This window comes from Mus caroli, unplaced genomic scaffold (assembly GCF_978045245.1).
Source record: "Mus caroli unplaced genomic scaffold, Mus_caroli_1 scaffold_2, whole genome shotgun sequence".
Classification (NCBI taxonomy): Eukaryota; Metazoa; Chordata; class Mammalia; order Rodentia; family Muridae; genus Mus; species Mus caroli.
This window is the reverse complement of record NW_028227257.1, coordinates 159,177,815-159,198,536: the sequence shown is the minus strand read 5'-3', so window position 1 is coordinate 159,198,536 and position 20,722 is coordinate 159,177,815. Positions and strand designations below refer to the sequence as shown.

Below are 20,722 nucleotides of genomic sequence, written 5' to 3'. Positions count from 1 at the left end.
GAGAACTGACCCTGCCTCCTGCTGATGGTGAGATTGGGTGGCCTTAACAAAACAGGGCTGGAGAGCTGTCCTAGTGGTGCAGATAAGGGAAAGCCTGTGGGCTGACCATCTGTGCTATCACCCAGACCCAGATCCAAGGCTCTGAATTGGCCTCCCCCAATATCTATATAATCTATGAAAGGTTGTGCCAGTCCTGCTGTTCCGAAGCTGCAGGATCTCCATGATTCAGGGCTACAACAGGATAACTTTGAGCAATCCCAATGAGGATTAATGGTGTCACAGAAGCCAGAGATCTTGAACCAGACCAATGCCTCACGCACTGCAATGAATATCTGCAAGCGAAGATGTGTAGACAGACAGATATACTGGAGGACACACTGTGACATACCACAGCTTCCAAGATGAGATGTCTATGTTTTGTTTGTTTGTTTGTTTGTTTGTTTGTTTGTGTGTTTTTTATTTGGGAGGAGAGTTTGCAAGGGTAAAGGGTGGAGATGAGGGGAAGGGGAGCTGGCTGGGACTGGGGTACATGATATGACACTCACAGGAAATAAAAAAAAATATTTTAAGAAAATGTTGTAAGGTTGATAAATACCTTCATGCTTAGAAACTAAATATTAGTAAGTCTACTTGAAAACAACTTAGTCTTTTGGATTTTGACTTTAGGATAAATAATACTTAAGGTGAGGAACATTTCATATGAATATGATTCATATTGTTTACATAATTAAACTGTGTTATAGGGATTATATTACATCATTGAGATTACAGGGCTTTATATAGCTCACATTGAGACTTTGTTTAACCATCTACAGTGATCCAGCAGGTGTCCCTAAAATGGCTTCGGGTACTGGTGGCTTATGTCTTAGAGATAGAGAAAAGATTTGTGTTGGCTACAATTTTTGAAATAACAGGAATCTTTAAGGTAGTGTTCTTGGCTTTTCAGATGACTGAGTAACCCAAGTTGCAGAGAATGAAGATGCCATTGTCAAGCCTGTCACCTGTTATAATCAGATGTCCCTCATCTGCCAGCTGTTCACCCACCTGAACACTAGCTAGATTTCATTTATTTACTTAATTTCGTCCGGAAGAATGCTGTTCTTAGGAATGAGGCATTTTGACAGTAGCATAAATCCTCTCTGCCTGGAAATTAAGCTAACACTGACATTCTTGATTTGTCTTTTAGAGCATCAGGGCATCTGGGCTCATCCTGTTGGAAACAATATTGTTTGGTTCTCTGCTCCTATACTTTCCGGTAAGTGATGTCCTGCTGTTTTAAAACGAGTTACCTGTCTTGATTGTCCATATTTTGTATGTATAGCATATTAACAAAAAGTTCATAGATATTTAAATCTGACTCATACAATTTCAATGAGCTTAGATACTTAATCAATCTTGTGGGTTTTTTTTCTTCTAAATTAATTGTACTTTTCTTCCTAATTTTGTGAGGAAGGTCAAATATTTACATAAGGTAGCATATGAAGGTCCTATTTAGTGTACATGTTTAACATATAAAAAATAATATTACTTTCATTCTTCCTGCTCCATTATATGAATCAGAACTGCAAATGTAGCAACAAACTAATGCTAGAAATTTCCCTATGAATAATTACAAAGAGAAATAAACTCAATGAAATAAATGTATATATAGCACTGGTCCTAATAATCATAGCAGGTTCATTTTATCACAGTAGTACTGTGCCTGTGATGGTAAGTACCAATTACTAATTCAGTTCAATCATTGGTGCCCTGAGTTTACTATGGGATAAGCACAGGACTAATTTCTGGGAATACGTTTGATTTCTTACTTAAAGAAGCTTATGGCTTACAGGAAGAAATGAGTCTGTGACACAGAATGAAAAAGACTCAGAGCATTTTGCCATAGGGGCACTTAGGAAAGACTCATAACCAAATCTAGGGAAGATGATATCAAATAGTGCTTCTAAGATCTAAAAGATGAGCTGGCATTGGAGAAAAAGGCAGGGTTGGCCCCACATCATACTCTTTCCTTCTTGTTCCTATTGCAGTTCTCTCTCATGTTTCTTTATGCTTTGTCTCTCTCATTGTAATAGCCAAGTGCCTTGGGACTCCATCCACAGAGTGTTTCTTAAAGACACTGTCACTGACTATCTAATCTAGCAACACAGTCTGAAATACTGCTGCTTATATGCTAATGGCCACAGCATCTGTATCTTCAGACTGACTATTCCCCTGAACTCCAAATTCATATTCAATTGATTACTTTTACCTTCATTGGAATCACAAGAAAAATTTCCAGCTGAGGTTCTAATGATTCCTAAAATCCAGTCTCTATGCTTTCCACCCAAGGCTACTTGATTTTTTTTAGTTACTGGGATCAAAATCCTACAAGTGGGTCTTATACCTCTTCTCTCATGTTAGCCAGCCAGCTTCCCTTTGAAAATAAACAGCAATGCAAATGCACTCTACAGTCAGCTCCTACCACCATGATCACTCCTGGCTTATTACAACAATCAGAAGCTTCTCTTAGCTTCTGCACCTCAAACTCTACTTTTCGAATTAGTCACTTTTAAAACTAAAATAAAGGTAACCACCTTACCCTTCTCAAAACTTGTAAAATGTACCCCAATAAAAGGATAATCCTTTTAATAAACTTCAAATCAATGTCTTCAATTCTAATAAACTTCAATTCTATTCCATTGATCTACCTGTCTGTTGCTGTACCAGTACCATGCAGTTTTTATCACAATTGCTCTGTAGTGCAGCTTAAGGTCAGGCATGCTGATTTCACCAGAGGTTCTTTTATTGTTGAGAATAGTTTTTGCTATGCTAGGTTTTTTGTTATTCCAGATGAATTTGCAAATTGCCCTTTCTAACTCAGTGAAGGATTGAGTTGGAATGTTGATGGGGATTGCATTGAATCTGTAGATTGCTTTCTGCAGGATAGCCATTTTGATTATGTTAATCTTGCCAATCCATGAGCATGGGAGATCTTTCAATCTTCTGAGATCTTCTTTGATTTCTTTCTTCAGAGACATGAAGTTCTTATCTTACACATCTTTCAGTTCCTTAGTTAGCGTCACACCAAGGTATTTTATATTATTTGTGACTATTGTGAAGGGTGTTGTTTACCTAATTTCTTTCTCAGCCCATTTATCCTTGTGTAGAGAAGGCCATTGATTTGTTTGAGTTAATTTTATATCCAGCTACTGCACTGAAGCTGTTTATCACATTTAGGAGTTCTCTGGTGGAATTTTTAGGGTCACTTATATAAACTATCATATCATCTGCAAATAGTGATATTTTGACTTCTTCCTTTTCAATTTGTATCCCCTTGATCTCCTTATGTTGTCTAATTGCTCTAGCTAGGACTTCAAGTACTATATTGAATAGGTAGGGAGAAAGTACCTTGTCTAGTCCCTGATTTCAGTGGGATTGCTTTCATCTTCTCTCCATTTACTTTGATGTTGGTTACTGGTTTGCTGTATATTGCTTTTATTATGTTTAGGTATGGGCCTTGAATTCCTGATCTTTTCAAGACTTTTATCATGAAGGGGTATTGGATTTTGTCAAATGCTATCACAGCATCTAACAAGATGATCATAAGGTTTTTGTATTTGAGTTTGTTTATGTAGTGGGTTACTTTGATGGATTTCTGTATATTAAACCATCCCTGCATCCCTGGGATGAAGACTACTTGATCATGATGGATGATCATTTTGATGTGTTCTTGGATTCAGTTTGTAAGGATTTTATTGAGTATTTTTGCATCAATATTCATAAGGGAAATTGGTCTGAAGTACTATTTCTTTTTTGTATCTTTGTGTGGTTTAGGTATCAGAGTAATTGTGGCTTTATAGAATGAATTGGGTAGTGTACCTTCTGCTTCTATTTTGTGGAATAGTGTGAGGAGAGATGGAATTAGATCTTCTTTGAAGGTCTGATAGAACTCTGCACTAATCCCATCTGGTCCTGGGTTTTTTTGTTTTTTTGTTTTTTTTTTTTTTTTTTTTTTTGGTTGGGAGACTATTTATGACTGCTTCTGAAAGACCCACAACGTGAGGACTCCCCCATGTTCTGACTCAGGAGAGGCGACACCCCAAATCACACAAGAAACGGTCTTGCTGCAACTGCAAGAGGATTTTTATTCGAGAGCGTTCTCGGGCCCATGGTCATACACCACGCAGGGGTAGAGGACCATGGCGCCCCGAGTAGCTGAGTAAGGGGGTATTTAAAGGAAGAAACCACAACTCAAGGAGGTGGGGAGGGTGTTGTTGGAAAATACTAAAAATACCAGTTAAGAGTCACAAGGAAGTATAAAGTCACAAGTGTCAGGTTATCTCTCAAGACAGTTTCTAAGAGCCCCTAACAATCTAAGAGCCCCTAAAGATAGCACATTTGCATTGTAGGTTCCAGTAATGGTCAGGGTGCCATTCTTTGAATTGAACCCAGGAAGCGGGTAGGTGCAGGAATGTCGATATCTGTTTTATGACCAGTACCTGGAGCACTAAGCCACAAAGGCTACACTCCCAAGCCTGGGCCCAAAAGCCTCGAATTTTGTTTTTACTTTGCTATACTTTTTTAATACTTCTTCACTTCTATTCCTTTGGGGAAAATGGGACTGTTTAGATTGTTAATCTGATCCTGATTTAATTTTGGTGCCTGGTATCTGTCTAGGATGTTGTCCATTTCATCAAGGGTTTCTAGTTTTGTTGAGTATAGCCTTTTGTAGTAGGATCTGATGATGTTTTGGATTTCCTCTGGTTCTGTTGTTATGTCTCCTTTTTCATTTCTGATTTTGGTAATTAGAATACTGTCCCTGTGCCCTCTAGTTGGTCTGGCTAAGGGTTTATCTATCTTGTTGATTTTCTCAAAGAACCAGCTCCTCATTTGGTTGAGTCTTTAAATAGTTCTTTTTGTTTCCACTTGGTTTATTTCAGCCCTGGGTTTGATTATTTCCTGCCATCTACTCCTCTTGAGTAAATTTGCTTCTTTTTTGTTCTAGAGCTTCTAGGTGTGCTGTCAGGCTGCTAGTGTATGCTCTCTCTAGTTTCTTTTTGGAGGCAGTCAGGGCTATGAGTGTTCCTCTTAACACTGCCTTCATTGTGTCCCATAAGTTTGGGTATGTTGTGGCTTCATTTTTCATTAAACTATAAAAAGTCTTTATTTTTTTCCTTATTTCATCCTTGACCAAGGAATCATTGAGTAGAGTGTTGTTCAGTTTGCACGTGAAGTTTGGCTTTCTATTATTTATGCTGTTATTGAAGATCAACCTTAGTCTGTGGTGATCAGATATGATGCATGGGATAATTTCAATATTTTTTTATCTGTGGAGGCCTGTTTTGTGACCAAGTATATGGTCAATGTTGGAGAAGGTACCATGTGGTGGTGAAAAGAAGGTTAATCCTTTTGTGTTAGGATAAATGTTTTCTAGATATCTATTAAATCCATTTGTTTCATAACTTCTGTTAGTGTCCACGTGTCTCTGTTTAGTTTAATTTCCAGGAACTGTCCATTGGTGAGAGTGGGGCATTGAAGACATCCACTATTACTGTGTGAAGTGCAATGTATGCTTTGAGCTTTACTAAAGTTTCTGTAATGAATGTGGCTGCCCTTGTATTTGGAGCATAGATATTCAGAATTGAGAGTTCATCTTAGTAGATTTTACCTTTGATGAGTATGAAGTGCCCCTCCTTGACTTTTCAAATAACTTTGGGTTGGAAGTCAGTTTTATTTAATATTAGAATGGCTACTCCAGCTTGTTTCTTCGGACCATTTGCTTGGAAAATTGTTTTCTAGCCTTTCACTCTGAGGTAGTGTCTCTCTTTGTCCCTGTGGTAGGTTTCCTGTAAGCAGCAAAATTTTGGATCCTGTTTTTGTTGCCAGTCTATTAGTGTGTCTTTTTATTGGGGAATTGAATCCATTGATGTTAAGAGAAAGTAAAGAAATTGTTGCTTTCTGTTATTTTTGTTGTTAAAGTTGGGATTCTCTTCTTGCAGCAGTCTTCTTTTAGGTTTGGTGAAGGATTACTTTCTTGCTCTTTCTATGGTGTAGTTTCCATCCTTCTGTTTGTGTTTTCCCTTTATTATCATTTGAAGGGCTAGATTCCTGGAAAGATATTGTGTGAATTTGGTGTTATCATGGAATACTTTGGTTTCTCCCTCTATGGTAATTGAGAGTTTTGCTGGGTATAGTAGCCTGGGCTGGCATTTGTGTTCTCTTAGGGTCTGTATAACATCTGTCTAGGATCTTCTGGCTTTCATAGTCTCTGGTGAGAAGTCTGGAGTAATTCTTTTTTGTTTGTTTGTTAAATTAGGTATTTTCTTTATTTACATTTCAAATGCTATCCCCAAAGTCCCCCATATCCCCCCTCACTCCCCTACCCACCCACTCCCACTTCTTGGACCTAGTGTTCACCTGTACTGAGGCATATAGAGTTTGGAGTAATTCTAATAGACCTGTCTTTATATGTTACTTGACCTTTTCCCCTTACTGTTTTCAATATTCTGTCCTTATTTAGTGCATTTGTTGTTATGATTATTATGTGATGGAAGGAATTTCTTTTCTGGTCCAGTCTATTTGGAGTTCTGTAGGCTTCCTGTATGTTCATTGGCACCTTTTTCTTTAGATTAGGGAAAATTTCTTCTATAATTTTGTTGAAGATATTTGTTGTCCCTTTAAGTTGAATATCTTCATTCTAATCTATACATATTATCTGTAGGTTTGGTCTTCTCATTGTGTCCTGGATTTTCTGGATGTTTTGTGTTAGGATCTTTTTGCATTTTGCATTTTCTTTGATTGTTGTGCCGATGTTCTCTATGGAATCTTTTGCACCTGAGATTCTCTCTTCTATCTCTTGTATCTGTTTCTGATGCTCACATCCATGGTTCCTGATTTCTTTCCTAGGGTTTCTATTTCCAATGTTGTCTCACTTTGGGTTTTCTTTATTGTGTCTACTTCCCTTTTTAGGTCTTGGATGGTTTTGTTCAATTCCATCACCTGTTTGGTTGTATTTTCCCGTAATTCTTTAAGGACTTCTACCTCTTTAGCAGTGTTCTGTATTTCAAGTGAGTTATTAATGCCCTTCTTAAAGTCCTCTACCAGCATCATGAGATATTATTTTAAACCCTAGTCTTGCTTTTCGGGTGTGTTGGGATATCCAGGACTGACTAAGGTGGGAGTGCTGTGTTCTGATGATGGTTAGTGGTCTTGGTTTCTGTTAGTAAGATTCTTATGTTTGCCTCTTGACACCTGGTAATCTCTGGAGTTAGCTGGTATAGTTGTCTCTGGTTGGAGCTTGTTCCTCCTGTGATCCTGTTAGTCTCTGCCAACAGTCCTGGGAGTCCAGCTCTTTCCTGAGTCTCAGTGGTCAGAGTACTCTCTGCAGGCAAGCTCTCATCTTGCAGGGAAGGTGCACAGAGTTCTGGCATTCAGACCTGCCTCCTGACTGAAGACAAAGGCCCGAAACAGGACCTGTCCCAGAAGATGTGTTGCCTCTGCAGTCTGCATGTTCCCCTGCACAGACTTGTCTCAGAGGAACTTGGGACACAATATGGCTCTCTCACCTGCTCTGGAACTCAGAGATTTCCCAGGTGGCCACCTCTCCTTTGGCAGGGAAAGGTGCCTGGATATCTGGTGCCCAAAACTGGGTCTGTCCCAGAAGTTATGTCGCTTCTGCCTGTATCAGAAGCTGTGTCTCTTCTGCAGTCTGCTTGCTCTCCCTCTGCAGTCCGTGAGCTGACCTGTGCAGACTGGTCTCCAATGGACCCAGGACACAAGATGGCTCCCTCACCTGCTCCCTCTCCGTTAATATTCTATTCCTCTTTGCCAGTCAACTTATATCAAGTGTTCTTGATCTATTTAGGTCTAGAATTTCATTTTCTATTCTCTTTAAAGACCCAAATGTATCAAGATATAATCTCCACAGTGATCAGAATGTGCCTAATATTTAATCTCCCCATAGAACTACCAAACAGGTATTTGAACAGAATCACAGAATGACCTAATAATTAAATGAAAGATTTAAAATGACCTGAATAATCTGAAGAATTATCTTAATATGAAAATATCTTGCCCTAACTGTTTTTATTGTTTGTTTGTTTGCTTTTTGTGAACCTCTGCTGTGCTTAAAACTATTATGTACCCAACCATTAACAGATCTTTAAAACCATCAGTTCTATGCAGTTCTAATGATACCTTATCAATGTCCTTAGAAGAAATGTTAAAACTCTTGTCCTGGCCTATGATAAGGTTTTCATTGCTTCTACTGTCTCAACATGCAATATTTCCTCTTTACTTTCTGATCCCCAGCTTTATGACATTTTTTTTGTTCTTAAATAAATGCAATCCCTCCCATCTTCTCTGGTCCTTTTCCTGTTGCAATTGCTTGCAAAGAGTCTATTAGGCAGGAGGAAACTAAGAATAATGGCTCATTTATTGTTTGCTTTTAATGTCTATAATTAGGCATTAAAAAAAAAAACGAAAACCTTTGAAAGGCCATTCTGGATTCCTTCTGGACTGTGCCAGCACCAGGCCACCTTGTGCATGATCTTGATGGATGTCCACCATCCTCAATAGATTCTTTACCCCCAGGCGCCCAAAAAAAGCCCAAGATTTTAGGATCACTGGTAAGTGGAACCCAACATCTGTTCTAAAAGAACCAGGAATGGCTGGGGCCGGGAGGAGCAGAGACACAGGAACCCCACCACCCCCAGTGTTTCAGGTTTTTTCCAGTCAGCCCCAGCACCAAGTCACCTTGGGCACAAACTCAGCGGACAGTCCCAGGGTCCCCAGAAGACGCACACTCCCAGGTGCTCTAACACACCAGGATCTTAGGATCTTAGGATCTCAGGATCCGAGGAGCTTAGTCAGACCAGGATCTCAGGGTCTCAGAGGAAGCTTGACTGCCAAGAACTCTGACACACCCAGAATCTCAGCATCATAGAATTCCAGAATCACAGGATCACAAAGAAAGCTGGACACTGAGAAGTTCTGACTCAACTGGGATTACAGGAAGGACAAGCTCCAGTCAGATATATTGAGGGCAGGGAGCACTTGAAATAATCAGATGGCAGGAGGCTAGGGTAAAAACAGAAGCAACAGAAACCAAGGTTACTTGGCATCATCAGAACCCAACTCTCCCACCATAGCAAGTCCTGGATACATCATCATACCAGAAAAGCAAGATATGGATCTAAAGTCACTTCTCATTATGATGATAGAGAACTGTAACAAGGACATAAATAATACCCTTAAAGAAATACAGGAGAACAAAGGTAAATAGGTAGAAGCACTTAAAGAGGAAAAACCAAAATCCCTTAAAGAATTACAGGAAAACACATCCAAACAGGTAAAAGAATTGAGCAAAACCATCCAGGATCTAAAAATGAATATAGAAACAATAAAGAAATCACAAAGGGAGACAACTCTGGAGATAGAAAATCTAGGGAAGAAGTCAGGATCCATAGATGCAAGGATCAACAAAAGAATACAACAGATGGAAGAGTGCACTTCTCAAGTGCAGAAGATACTATAGAAAACACTGACACAACAATCAAAGAAAATGTGAAATGCAAAAAGATCCTAACCCAAAACATCCAGGAAACCCAGGACACAATGAGAAGACCAAACCTAAGGATAATAGGTATAGACTATAAGGAAAATTTCCAAATTAAAGGGCAAGTAAATATCTTCAACAAAATTATAGAAGAAAATTTCCCTAACCAAAGAAAGAGGTGCCAATGAACATACAGGAAGCCTACAGAACTCCAAATAGACTGGACCAGAAAAGAAATACCTCCCATCACATAGTAATCAAAACACCAAATGCACAAAACAAAGAAAGAATATTAAAAGCAGTAAGGGAAAATGGTCAAGTAACATGTAAAGGCAGACCTATCAGAATTATACCTGACTTCTCCCCAGAGACTATGAAAGCCAGAAGATCCTAGGCAGATGTCATACAGACCTTAAGAGAACACAAATGCCAACCCAGGCTACTATACCTAGCAAAACACTCAATTACCATAGATGAAGAAAGCAATGTGTTCCATGAGAAAACCAAATTTACACAATTTCTTTTCACAAATCTGGCCCTTTAAAGGAACATAAGACTTAGACTAACAGACTGGTTACGTAAACAGGAACAATATTTTGCTGCATTTAGGAAACCCACTTCAGTGACATAGATAGACACTACCTTAGAGTAAAAGGCTAGAAAACAATTTTCTAAGAAAATGGTCTGAAGAAACAAGTGGGAGTAGCCATTCTAATATAGAATAAAATAGATTTTCAACCTAAAGTTAACAAAAAGATAAGGAGGGACACTTCATACTCATCAAAGGTAAAATTTACCAAGATTAACACTCAATTCTAAACATCTATGTTCCAAATGCAAGGGCATCCACATTCATTAAATAAACATTAATAAAGCACAAAGCACACATTGTACCACGCACAATAATTGTGGAGACTTCAACACCCCACTCTCATCAATTGACAGATCCTGGAAACAGAAAGTATACAGAGATAGAGTGAAATTAACAGTTGTTATGAAAAAATGGACTTAACAGATATCTATAGAATGTTTCATCCTAAAATAAGGGCATATACCTTCTTTTCAGCACCTCATGGCCCCTTCTCCAAAACTGACCACCTAATCTATCACAAAACAGGACTTAACAGATACAAAAATATTGTAATAATCCCATACATCCTATCAGATCACCATGGACTAAGGCTGATCTTCAATAACAACATAAATAATAGAAAGTCCACATACACATGGAAGCTGAACAACACTCTACTCAATGAATCCTTGGTCAGGGAAGAAATAAAGAAAGAAATTAAAGAAATTTTGGAGTTTAATAAAAATGAAGTCATACCATATCCAAACTTATGGGGCACAATGGAAGCAATCCTAAGAGAAAAACTCATAGCCCTGGGTGCCTCCAAAAACAAACTAGAGAGAGCATATACTAGCAGCTTGACAGCACACCAAAAAGCTCTAGAATAAAAGGAAGCAAATTCACAGAAGAGTAGATGACAGGAAATAATCAAACCCAGGACTGAAATCAATCAAGTGGAAACAAAAAGAACTATTCAAAGAATTAACCAAACTAGGAGATGGTTCTTTGAGAAAATCAACATGATAGATAAACCCTTAGACAGACTAACTAGAGGGCATAGGGACAGTATTCTAATTAACAAAATCAGAAATGAAAAGGTAGACATAGCAACAGAATCTGATGATCAAAAATATCATCATATCCTACTATAAAACCCTATACTCAACACAACTGGAAAACCTGGATGAAATGAACAAGTTTCTAGACAGATACCAGGCATCAAAGTTAATTAAGGATCAGAATAATGATCTAAGCAGTCCCATATCCCCTGAAGAAATAGAAACAGTCATTAATGTTTCCCAAACAAAAGAAGCCCAGGACAAAATGGGTTCAGTGCAGAATTCTATCAGACCTTCAAAGAGGAGCTAATTCCAATACTCCTCAAACCTGTCCACAAAATAGAAACAGAAGGTACTCTACCCACTTTATTCTATGAAGACACACTTACTCTGATATCTGAACCACATAAAGACCAAAAAAGAAAGAGAATTTCAGACCAATTTCCCTTACGAATATCAATGCAAAATTACTCAATAAAATTCTCTCAAACTCAATCCAAGAACATATGGAAATGATCATCCATCATGATCAAATAGGCTTCATCCCATGGCTGCAATATGGTTGATTATATGGAAAGCCATCAACATAATCCACTATATAAACAAACTCAAATACAAAAACCTCATGATCATCTTGTTAGATGCTGAGATAACATTTGACAATATCCAACACCCCTTCATGATAAAAATCTTGGAAAGATCAGGAATTCAAGGCCCATACCTAAACATAATAAGAGCAATATACAGCAAACCAGTAACCAACATCAAACTAAATGGAGAGAAACTTGAAGCAATCTCACTAAAGTCAGGGTCCAGAAAAGGCTGCCCACTTTCTCTATTCAGAGCAATTAGACAAGAAGAGGAGATCAAAGAGATACAAATTGGAAAGGAAGAAGTCAAAATATCACTATTTGCAGATGATATGATAGTATACATAGTGACCCCAACAATTCCACCAGAGAATTCCTAAACAAGATAAACAAGTTCAGTGAAGTAGCTGGATATAAAATCAACTCAAACAAATCAGTGGCCTTTCTCTACACAAATGTTAAACAGGCAGAGAAAGAAATCAGGAAAACATCACCCCTTACAATAGTGACAAATAATATAAAATACCTTGGTATGACTCTAAGGAAGTAAAAGATCTGTGTGATAAGAACTTCAAGTCTCTGAAGAAAGAAATTGAAGAAGATCTCAGAAGATGGAAAGATCTCCCATGCTCATGGGTTGGCAGGATAAATATAGTAAAAATGGCTATCCTGCTGAAAGCAATTTACAGATTCAATGCAATCCCCATCAAAATTCCAACTCAATTCTTCACTGAGTTAGAAAGGGCAATTTGCAAATTCATCTGGAATAACAAAAACCTAGGATAGCAAAAACTATTCTCAACAATAATAGAAGTACTACAGAGGAATTATAAAAACTGCATGGTACTGGTACAGTGACAGACAGGTAGATCAATGGAATAGAATTGATGACCCAGAAATGAACCCACACACCTATGATCATTTTATCTTTGATAAAGGAGCTAAAGCAATCCAGTGGATAGAAGACAGTATCTTTAACAAATGCTGCTGGCACAACTGGCAGTTATCATGTAGAAGAATGCAAATTGATCCATTCTTCTTATAGAAAGCTCAAGTGCAAGTGGATCAAGGAACTCCACATAAAACTAGAGATATTGAAACTTATAGAGGAGAAAGTGGGGCATAGGGGAAAATTCCTGAACAAAACAGTAATGACTTGTGATGTAAGATCAAAAATCAACAAATGGGACTTCATAAAATTGCAAAGCTTCTGTAAGGCAAAAGACACTGTCAATAAGACAAAAAGGCAATCAACCGATTGGGAAAACATCTTTACCAATCCTAAATCCAATAGGGGGTTAATATCCAATATATATAAAGAATTTAATAAGTTGGACTCCAGAAAACCAATGAACCCTATTAAAAATAGGGTAGAGAGCTAAACAAAGAATTCTCAACTGAGGAATACCAAACGGCTGAGAAACACATAAAAATGTTCAATATCCTTAATCATCAGGGAAATACAAATCAAAACAACCCTGAGATTCCTCCTCACACCAGGCAGAATGACTAAGATAAAAAATTCAGGTGACAGCAGATGCTGGCTATGATGTGAAGAAAGAGGAACACTTCTCATTGCTGGTGGGATTGTAAGCTGGTACTACTACTCTGGAAATCAGTTTGGCAGGTCCTCAGAAAATTGAACAGAGTCATACTGGGAAGATCCAGCAATACCTCTCCTGGGCATATACCCAGAAAATGCTCCAACTTGTAATAAGGACACATGCTCCACTATGTTCATAGCAGCCTTATTTATAATAGCAAGAAGCTGGAAAGAACCCAGATGTTCCTCAACAAAGAATGGATACAGAAAATGTGGTACATTTACACAATGGAGTACTATTCAGCTATTAAAACAATGAATTTATGAAATTATTAGACAAATGGATAGATCTGGTTCATAACATCCTAAGTGAGGTAACCCAATCACAAAGGGACACACATGATATGCACTCACTGATAAGTGAATATTAGCCCAGAAGCTTAGAATACCCAAGATACAGTTTGCAAAACACATGAAACTCAAGAAGAAGGAAGACCAAAGTGTGGATACTTCAATATCTCTTAGAAGGGGGAACAAAGTATCCATGGAAGGAGTTACAGAGACAAATTTCTGATCAGAGATTGAAAGAATGACCGTCTATAAACAGCCGCACCTCGGGATCTAACCCATAAACCATCACCAAACCCAGACACGATTGCAGATGCCAACAAGAGCTTGCTGACAGAACCCTGATATAGCTGTCTCCTGAGAAGACCTACCAGTGCCTGACTAATAAAGAAGTGGATGCTCACAGTCATCCATTGGACAGAGCACAAGGTCCCCTATGAAGGAGCTAGAGAAAGTTCCCAAGGAGCTGATTGGGTTTGCAACCACATAGGAGGAACAACAATGTGAACTAACCTGTACCCCAGAGCTCCTTGGTACTAAACCACCAATCAAAGAAAACACATGGATGGACTAGTGGCTCTAGCTGAATATATAGCAGAGAATCGCCTAGTCAGTCATCAATGGGAGGATAGGCCCTTGGTCCTGTGAAGGTTCTATGCCCCAGTATAGAGGCATTCTAGGGCCATGAATCAGGAATGGGGGGTTGGGGGACAGGGGAAGGGGGAGAGGATAGGGGATTTTGAGAGGGGAAACTAGGAAAGAGGATAACATTTGAAATGTAAATAAAGAAAATATCTAATTAAAAAAGGTCCTTCTGTGTTATGAACAAAAGTATGGATAATTTTTAGTAAGATGATGTATCCTCATTTAAGTGGTGGTACTTCTGAGCATCACCTATAATCTGTAGAAGAATTGTAAAGCCTGTTACAGAGAAGACATGGTAGAGAAAAATAGAACATTTGAAATAACAATGTCTGGTTAAATATTGAGCAGTTGTTGGTGATGCTTTAATTGAGTAGAATCCATGTTTGAAAGTCTTTTGGTGGCCTTATACCCATGGTGACATTAGATTCAGATAGAAAGGGGAGACACTTGATACTTAAATATAAAGGCAGGACTTTTCCATAAGCCCTCATGAGAAGGAGATTTACCATGCAAACTCTCTTCACCACCATGACTCACTCTGCTGGCTTCATCCTTAGCTCCCAATTTTACCTTTGGGAGAATGCTGCTTGCTGGCTTGCTTTCTTTGGCTTTCATAGCTACCTTTCTTCTACAGCTCAGACCCTCCTAAGAATAGCACCACTGATAGTGGTATGTACCCTCCTCCACCAATTCACAATCAAGAAAATGCTCCCTCAGCCCTGAGTTCATGCCAGTCTGAGGAGGCAAGTTTCCAACCAAGGTTTGCTTTTTCCAGGTGTGACAAGTTGATAACTGAAACAAAGTATGACATTATCCATGTTCTGAAGACTGAAGGGGTCAAATTATTTAAAATGAATTAAACTAAGGGTCATAGTGTACAATTCTTGAGACAGTGGATATTAAAATACATTATTCATGAAGCATAAATAGGCGATTCATTTTCTTTACACAATAGATCAAGAAATGCTATCTTGGTGACTGATCGTGAAGTTCTTTAAGGGAGCGTATGCAGGTGTGCATGTGCATGTGTGAAGCAGTCTTGACCAGGACGATAGCATCACTGATGCGGGATGACCTGAGTTTCTTAGACTGTGCAGAAACGAGGTTTACAACATTTAGATAGAGTTTGCTTGTATTGAATTAAATGTTTAAATAATCAGATAAATGAAATGCAATTGAAAGTGCTTTATCTAAAAGGGAAAAAGAAGTGTTTCAGGTATTATTAGTATATTGGAATATTGTGATGGACTGTACCAATTGAGCATCCCTAATTGAAAATCAAAAACCTACAAGGCTCTGAATTCAGAAAACAAGTTTGGGCTGGGAATATTCATACTGTGTAGTGAAAAGGTCGAGTTTGCTTAAATGTGACAACAACCTCCCCTGCTTTTAAATACCTTGCATACTCTCTGAGCTCCTGCTATGAATATACCAGAATGGCTCATGGAATTTGCTGGGAATTAGAGGCTTTTAAACTACACTTGAATAAAATAGACTGTTTTTAGGGCTGGGTTCTTCCACAGAAGGAGACTGGGCTGTTCTCTGCTCTTCTGTGTTATGCAATGGACTTTTATTCTCTTTATGCTGCATATTGTTGTTCAGATTTGCAAGAATTAAGGTTATTTTTGTCATTTCTAAGCAAACTTGGACTACAGATGATTTCGTAACAATGCTTACATTGGAAAGTCCAAATTAGACATTATCATCATTGTGCAGACAAAGACAAACCGAAATCTGACTAAAGTCAGCACTGTTATAATTGGTAGCTCGAGGGGCTGCTTTTGAAGCCTTTTATCACAGATTCTCAAAAGAGTCTCATGGTTTGAAGCCCATGCATTGTGAGCAAATGATTTATCACCCATGATCACTTAAATACTTTTGTGTAGCTTGTAAAAGAAGTAAACAGACTTTCAGGGGGAAAACCCAACAACAACTACCAGAGGGCATTTTCAGCTTATAACATTTATTTGTAATGTGAGCCTAGAAATTTGTTTTGCTTTGACTAATGCATCCATTTCAGTTGATAGTAGATTCTTATCCTGTGGGTTCCTTAATTGGTTTATGATCAATAAAGGGCACAAATACATGTGTCAATATGATGTTTATTTTAAACTCCCCAAGCTTACATAAAAGATTGTAAAATATCCAGAGCAAGTAAGAAAAAGCAATAGGGTGAAAGACAGGGTATTGTTATCAAAGGCAAAGTAGCTTGGAAGCATGCATGGGGCTAGGAGTCTCTTCACTTCTCAAAGCTTAGACTAACTCAGAAGCACAGACTGAAGCCTGAAGAGCAAGCATTATCTGAAGTCTGGAACTCCTTCCTCAAGGCAGTTGGAGCAATCTCATGGAAAAGCTTTTTTCCCCCTTTTACTCTCCATGATTTAATTTTCTTAAACATTAATTTAATTTTTTTGACTTATTCATTTTACATTCCCACTCACTGACCTTTTCCTGGTCATCCCCTCCCACAATCCTTTCCCCCTTCTCCTACGGGTGTGTCAGGGGCCCCTGTTTATCCCACACATATCCTGGTACTCAAGTCTCTGCCAGACCTCTCCCACTGAGGCCAGACAAGGCAGCCCAGGTAGAAGAATACATCCCACGAACAGGCAACAGCTTTGTGGACAGCCCCTGCTCCAGTTGTTCATTTTATATAAAAAAAAATGCAGTCCCATTCATCCACTTGGCTTGTGCTCATGTCTCTGTACAATGAGTGGAGAGTTCAGACATAGGAGTAGTTACCAACATGCAAGAGTGCTGCTCTTACAGGGTGTGTGTTCTATGATAGATGGCTAATGGTTTGGGTCTTGGGTGAGTTAGAAATTAATCAACCACCACTGCCATATTTTGACTGAAAGAGTTAATAAATTGAAAGAGCTTCAAACAATTGAAATTTGGAACCTTTAGTTTTTTAGTGAAAAACAACAATATTGTGATCTTAGATAGGACTAACATGAATTTGACTATATTATCTCTTATAAATGCCTTTTTGGTTTTGTGAAATATAGTAATTACCACAAGCTAGAACAAAATGAGGAGGAAATACAAAGAAGAGGGTTTAAATAACTGATTCTAATTGCCTCAAATACAATGCAGAGAATAAGTTCTTTCTAATGAAGAGGCTCAAAGAAAAAGAGGAAAAACAGAGAAAGAGATAACATTGTTCCAGGAAAGCAAGAGTAGAATGAAAGAAATGAAAATGAACTCAGAACCCTTACACAGTTATAGAATGGTGAGAACAAGCTCAAGCAGCAAAATTCAAACTGAGAGTAGAGGTGATGGGGTGTGGAGTAGAAGGAAAACAGACAAGGACAGACATGCAAACCATGGGGACCATAAACACAGGGGAAATGCAGATACAGGAAACTGAAGTTCTGAAGAAGAGAAAAAGTGGTCCATATAATTACTGATGTAATTGTAAATATTTCAGGAATACACAAAGCCTCAAACCTGGTAAGGGCTGAAAGTACTGACAAAGGGAAGGTATACTAAGCTTACAGATGGGGATCCTGAGAGAGAGGGTCCAGGGGCAGAGACACAAACTAGCATCCTGGCCCTACCTGTGCAGGCATTCCTGTTGGTGGTTTTCTTTGGTGGGTTAGACAACATAGGTTACATCCTCTGCTGTCATGCTGTGATTGATATTGGACTTTGAAGTCTCATCCTATTTCTAGTGTCTGTGCATCCCATGTAGGTTGAGTCCAGTGGATTCATCTCTCTGCTCTGGGGGGAGGTAGTTACCAGAAGGTGGCTAGATGAGGCAAACTTCTGTGTTGACCATACTGAAGAACACAGGAAGGCATAGAGCTGGAAACTGTGTCAAGACACTTCTTGTGTCTATATATAAGCATCAAACCTGTACAAACTGCATGCTGAGACAGTGCCACAGAATTGTAGGGATTCCCTCCATGCTTTAATAAGTATATTAGTATGTGTTTTAATTTGAACTTCTCTCTCAGTGTCTGGGTATATGCCTAGGAGGGTAATGTTTGTATTATATGGCATCACCATCTTTAAATTTTAAACTATTACACTGTTTTTTAAAGTGAGTACACCATTTTGCATCCCCACCAACAACACTTCACTTTACCCACACCCTTAGCAACCCTTTTCAATTTCCATTGTTTTGAAAAATAACAGCCATCTCAGCGGGTGAGAAGTGTGGTCCTTAGAGCACATCGAGAAGCTAGCCTTTCATGGTCTCGTTTTCATCCTCATCTGAATCACCTCCATCAAGACGAATGAGGTTGTTACTGTAAGCCTCTAACTAGTGTCACTATTTCTACTCTTGGGTTATTAGTCTCTCTTCTAACCACAGAAGCTGGAAATCTCTTGTTTACACCTGGGACAGATAGTATTCCTGTTGTCCAAACCCTATCACAGCCAGCTCCCCACTCTATTCCTGTTCCCAGAGTTCTGTTCTCAGGGCAGGCACTGTGCTCTGAGCCCTTGTGATGATGTAGTCTTAGCATGAAACTTGCTCCACTTATGTAGCCTGTTCTTCCTTCCCATCATGTCCTGTCTGAAACACCATACAAAGCCTTACAGAATCCAGCCCATCCTTACCTTTGGTGCTTCAAAACCACTGGCCCTCCATCTTTTGCCTTCTGCCACAATCTTGACCTCCTTACCCTTCTAGGGAGCAGGCCTGGCTTGTATATCCTGTGTCCTGGTGTGGGCTGTCTCCTAGAGTGCACTCAGATCACAGACATTCAAGGAACTCCCTTGTATTTAAAAATATTTCTTCAATGTCAACTTCTTAAATGACATTAAAAAAATAAACTTATTTATTTTTTCTTTGCTTATTTTGCAACAAGCAAGAAAAGATTAATTTTAAAAATTGTGATACAGAAAGGATAAACCAGCACAATTGTAGAGAATCTGAAATTGGATCAAACAGACAGAAACGGGGACACAGTATATGAGAGAATTTGACAGATGGTTTCTGTTCAAAATGAAGAAATGGGGTCTGCAGCAGGTTAGCCTGGCATTTTGGCTCTTACTGAAATATCATGAGAAGAACAAAATATCTGTTCCCAATTCACTTGCTATAGTCTGTAGATTAAGGCTTTTGCTCATGGGTAATTCATGGCAAGGCATTTCTATTCTCCATGTCTCTGTCTGTCTGTCTGTCTGATTGACTCTCTCTCTCTCTCTCTCTCTCTCTCTCTCTCTCTCTCTCTCTCTCTCTCTCTCTCACACACACACACACACACACACACACACACACAGTAGTGCATTTTGATTTTTCCTCTGCTGACCCAATATGTATAAGTCACTTTCCACTTTTCCACTTTTCAGTAGTGGAAAGTGACTTATGCATGTTATTTTTTTAATGCAAAGCTTAGCTAAATTAGATCTCAGGATTGGCTATCCTATGTTAATATATGATTTTAGAGAATTTTAACTGTCTCAAGGAAATATGCTCTTAGTTGTCAGATCCTTATACAATCATGTCCAAGTTCATCTCTGTGGATACCTAATACAGAAAATGTAATGTAAGCATCATGAAACACTTGGCAATGTTTGAGGAATAGTTAGGAAAGCAACTGTAAAAACAAAACCAACATGAGCCCTAGTAAATGCTTTCTTATTTAATGACATTGATGTAAATAGAAAAGCTAAAACTGTTGTGGCTAGTTTATAAATGTTTGTAAATATATAGCTTATAAATGACTACAAGTGGCCTTTATTCTGGGGGATTGGAGCCAGAAATATCCAGGAGGAGCAAAGGACATTGGTTAGGGGTTTAGAGTACTTGGAATGCCTCATTAGCATGGGGAAGCATTTCTGGAAACTCAGGTACTGCCTGAACAGGTTTTATCAGGAAAAAGGAAATTGATCCTATAATCTAATTGAGGCTACATGACATTCCTCAGGTAAAGCTGAGGCATGTGTGTGGGCTTCGGATTTCCCAGAGAAGGCCAGAGAAGGAGAAGTCCCACTAATTAAGGGACTCCCCCATTATGCACCAAGCCCCAAAAGGCTATGTGGTCAATGGTAGACTGAGTTTAATTAGAGTTTTCCCACAAATTGTAACATAAATAATCTTTCACATATTACAACTCAAGTTTTTTAGATAAAATTCTAACTGAAATCGGCTTACAAGTAGAGATACTTCTAGATGCATCCCTTCCTCCAAAAATTCTAATGGCTCTTCTGGGGGGCTGTGGCAGTCTGAATAGGTATGGGCTCCATAGACTCCTGTGCTTGAATGCTTGGTCCATAAGAAGCAGCACTTTTAGGAGGAGTGGCCTTGTTGGAGTAGGTATGGCCTTGATGGAAGAAGTATATCATTGTGGGGGTGGTCTCATATGGTCAAGCTATGCCCAGAGTAGCACACAGTCTCCTTCTGTTGCCTTCAGATCAAGATGTTGCCTTCAGATCAAGAACTTTCAGATCTTTCTCCAGTACAATGTCTGCCTGCACAGT

General features: G+C 38.7%; 1 protein-coding gene across 1 annotated transcript in view; it reads left to right on the top strand.

Annotated features, from left to right (window-relative positions):
- Gpr158 (G protein-coupled receptor 158) overlaps positions 1-20,722 on the top strand; it is a 406,464-nt gene that overhangs the window by 263,377 nt on the left and 122,365 nt on the right. The window contains exon 5 of the mRNA XM_021152640.3: positions 1,187-1,255. Within this exon, the coding sequence (XP_021008299.1) occupies positions 1,187-1,255 (69 nt within the window). The remainder of the gene's footprint in view (positions 1-1,186; positions 1,256-20,722) is intronic.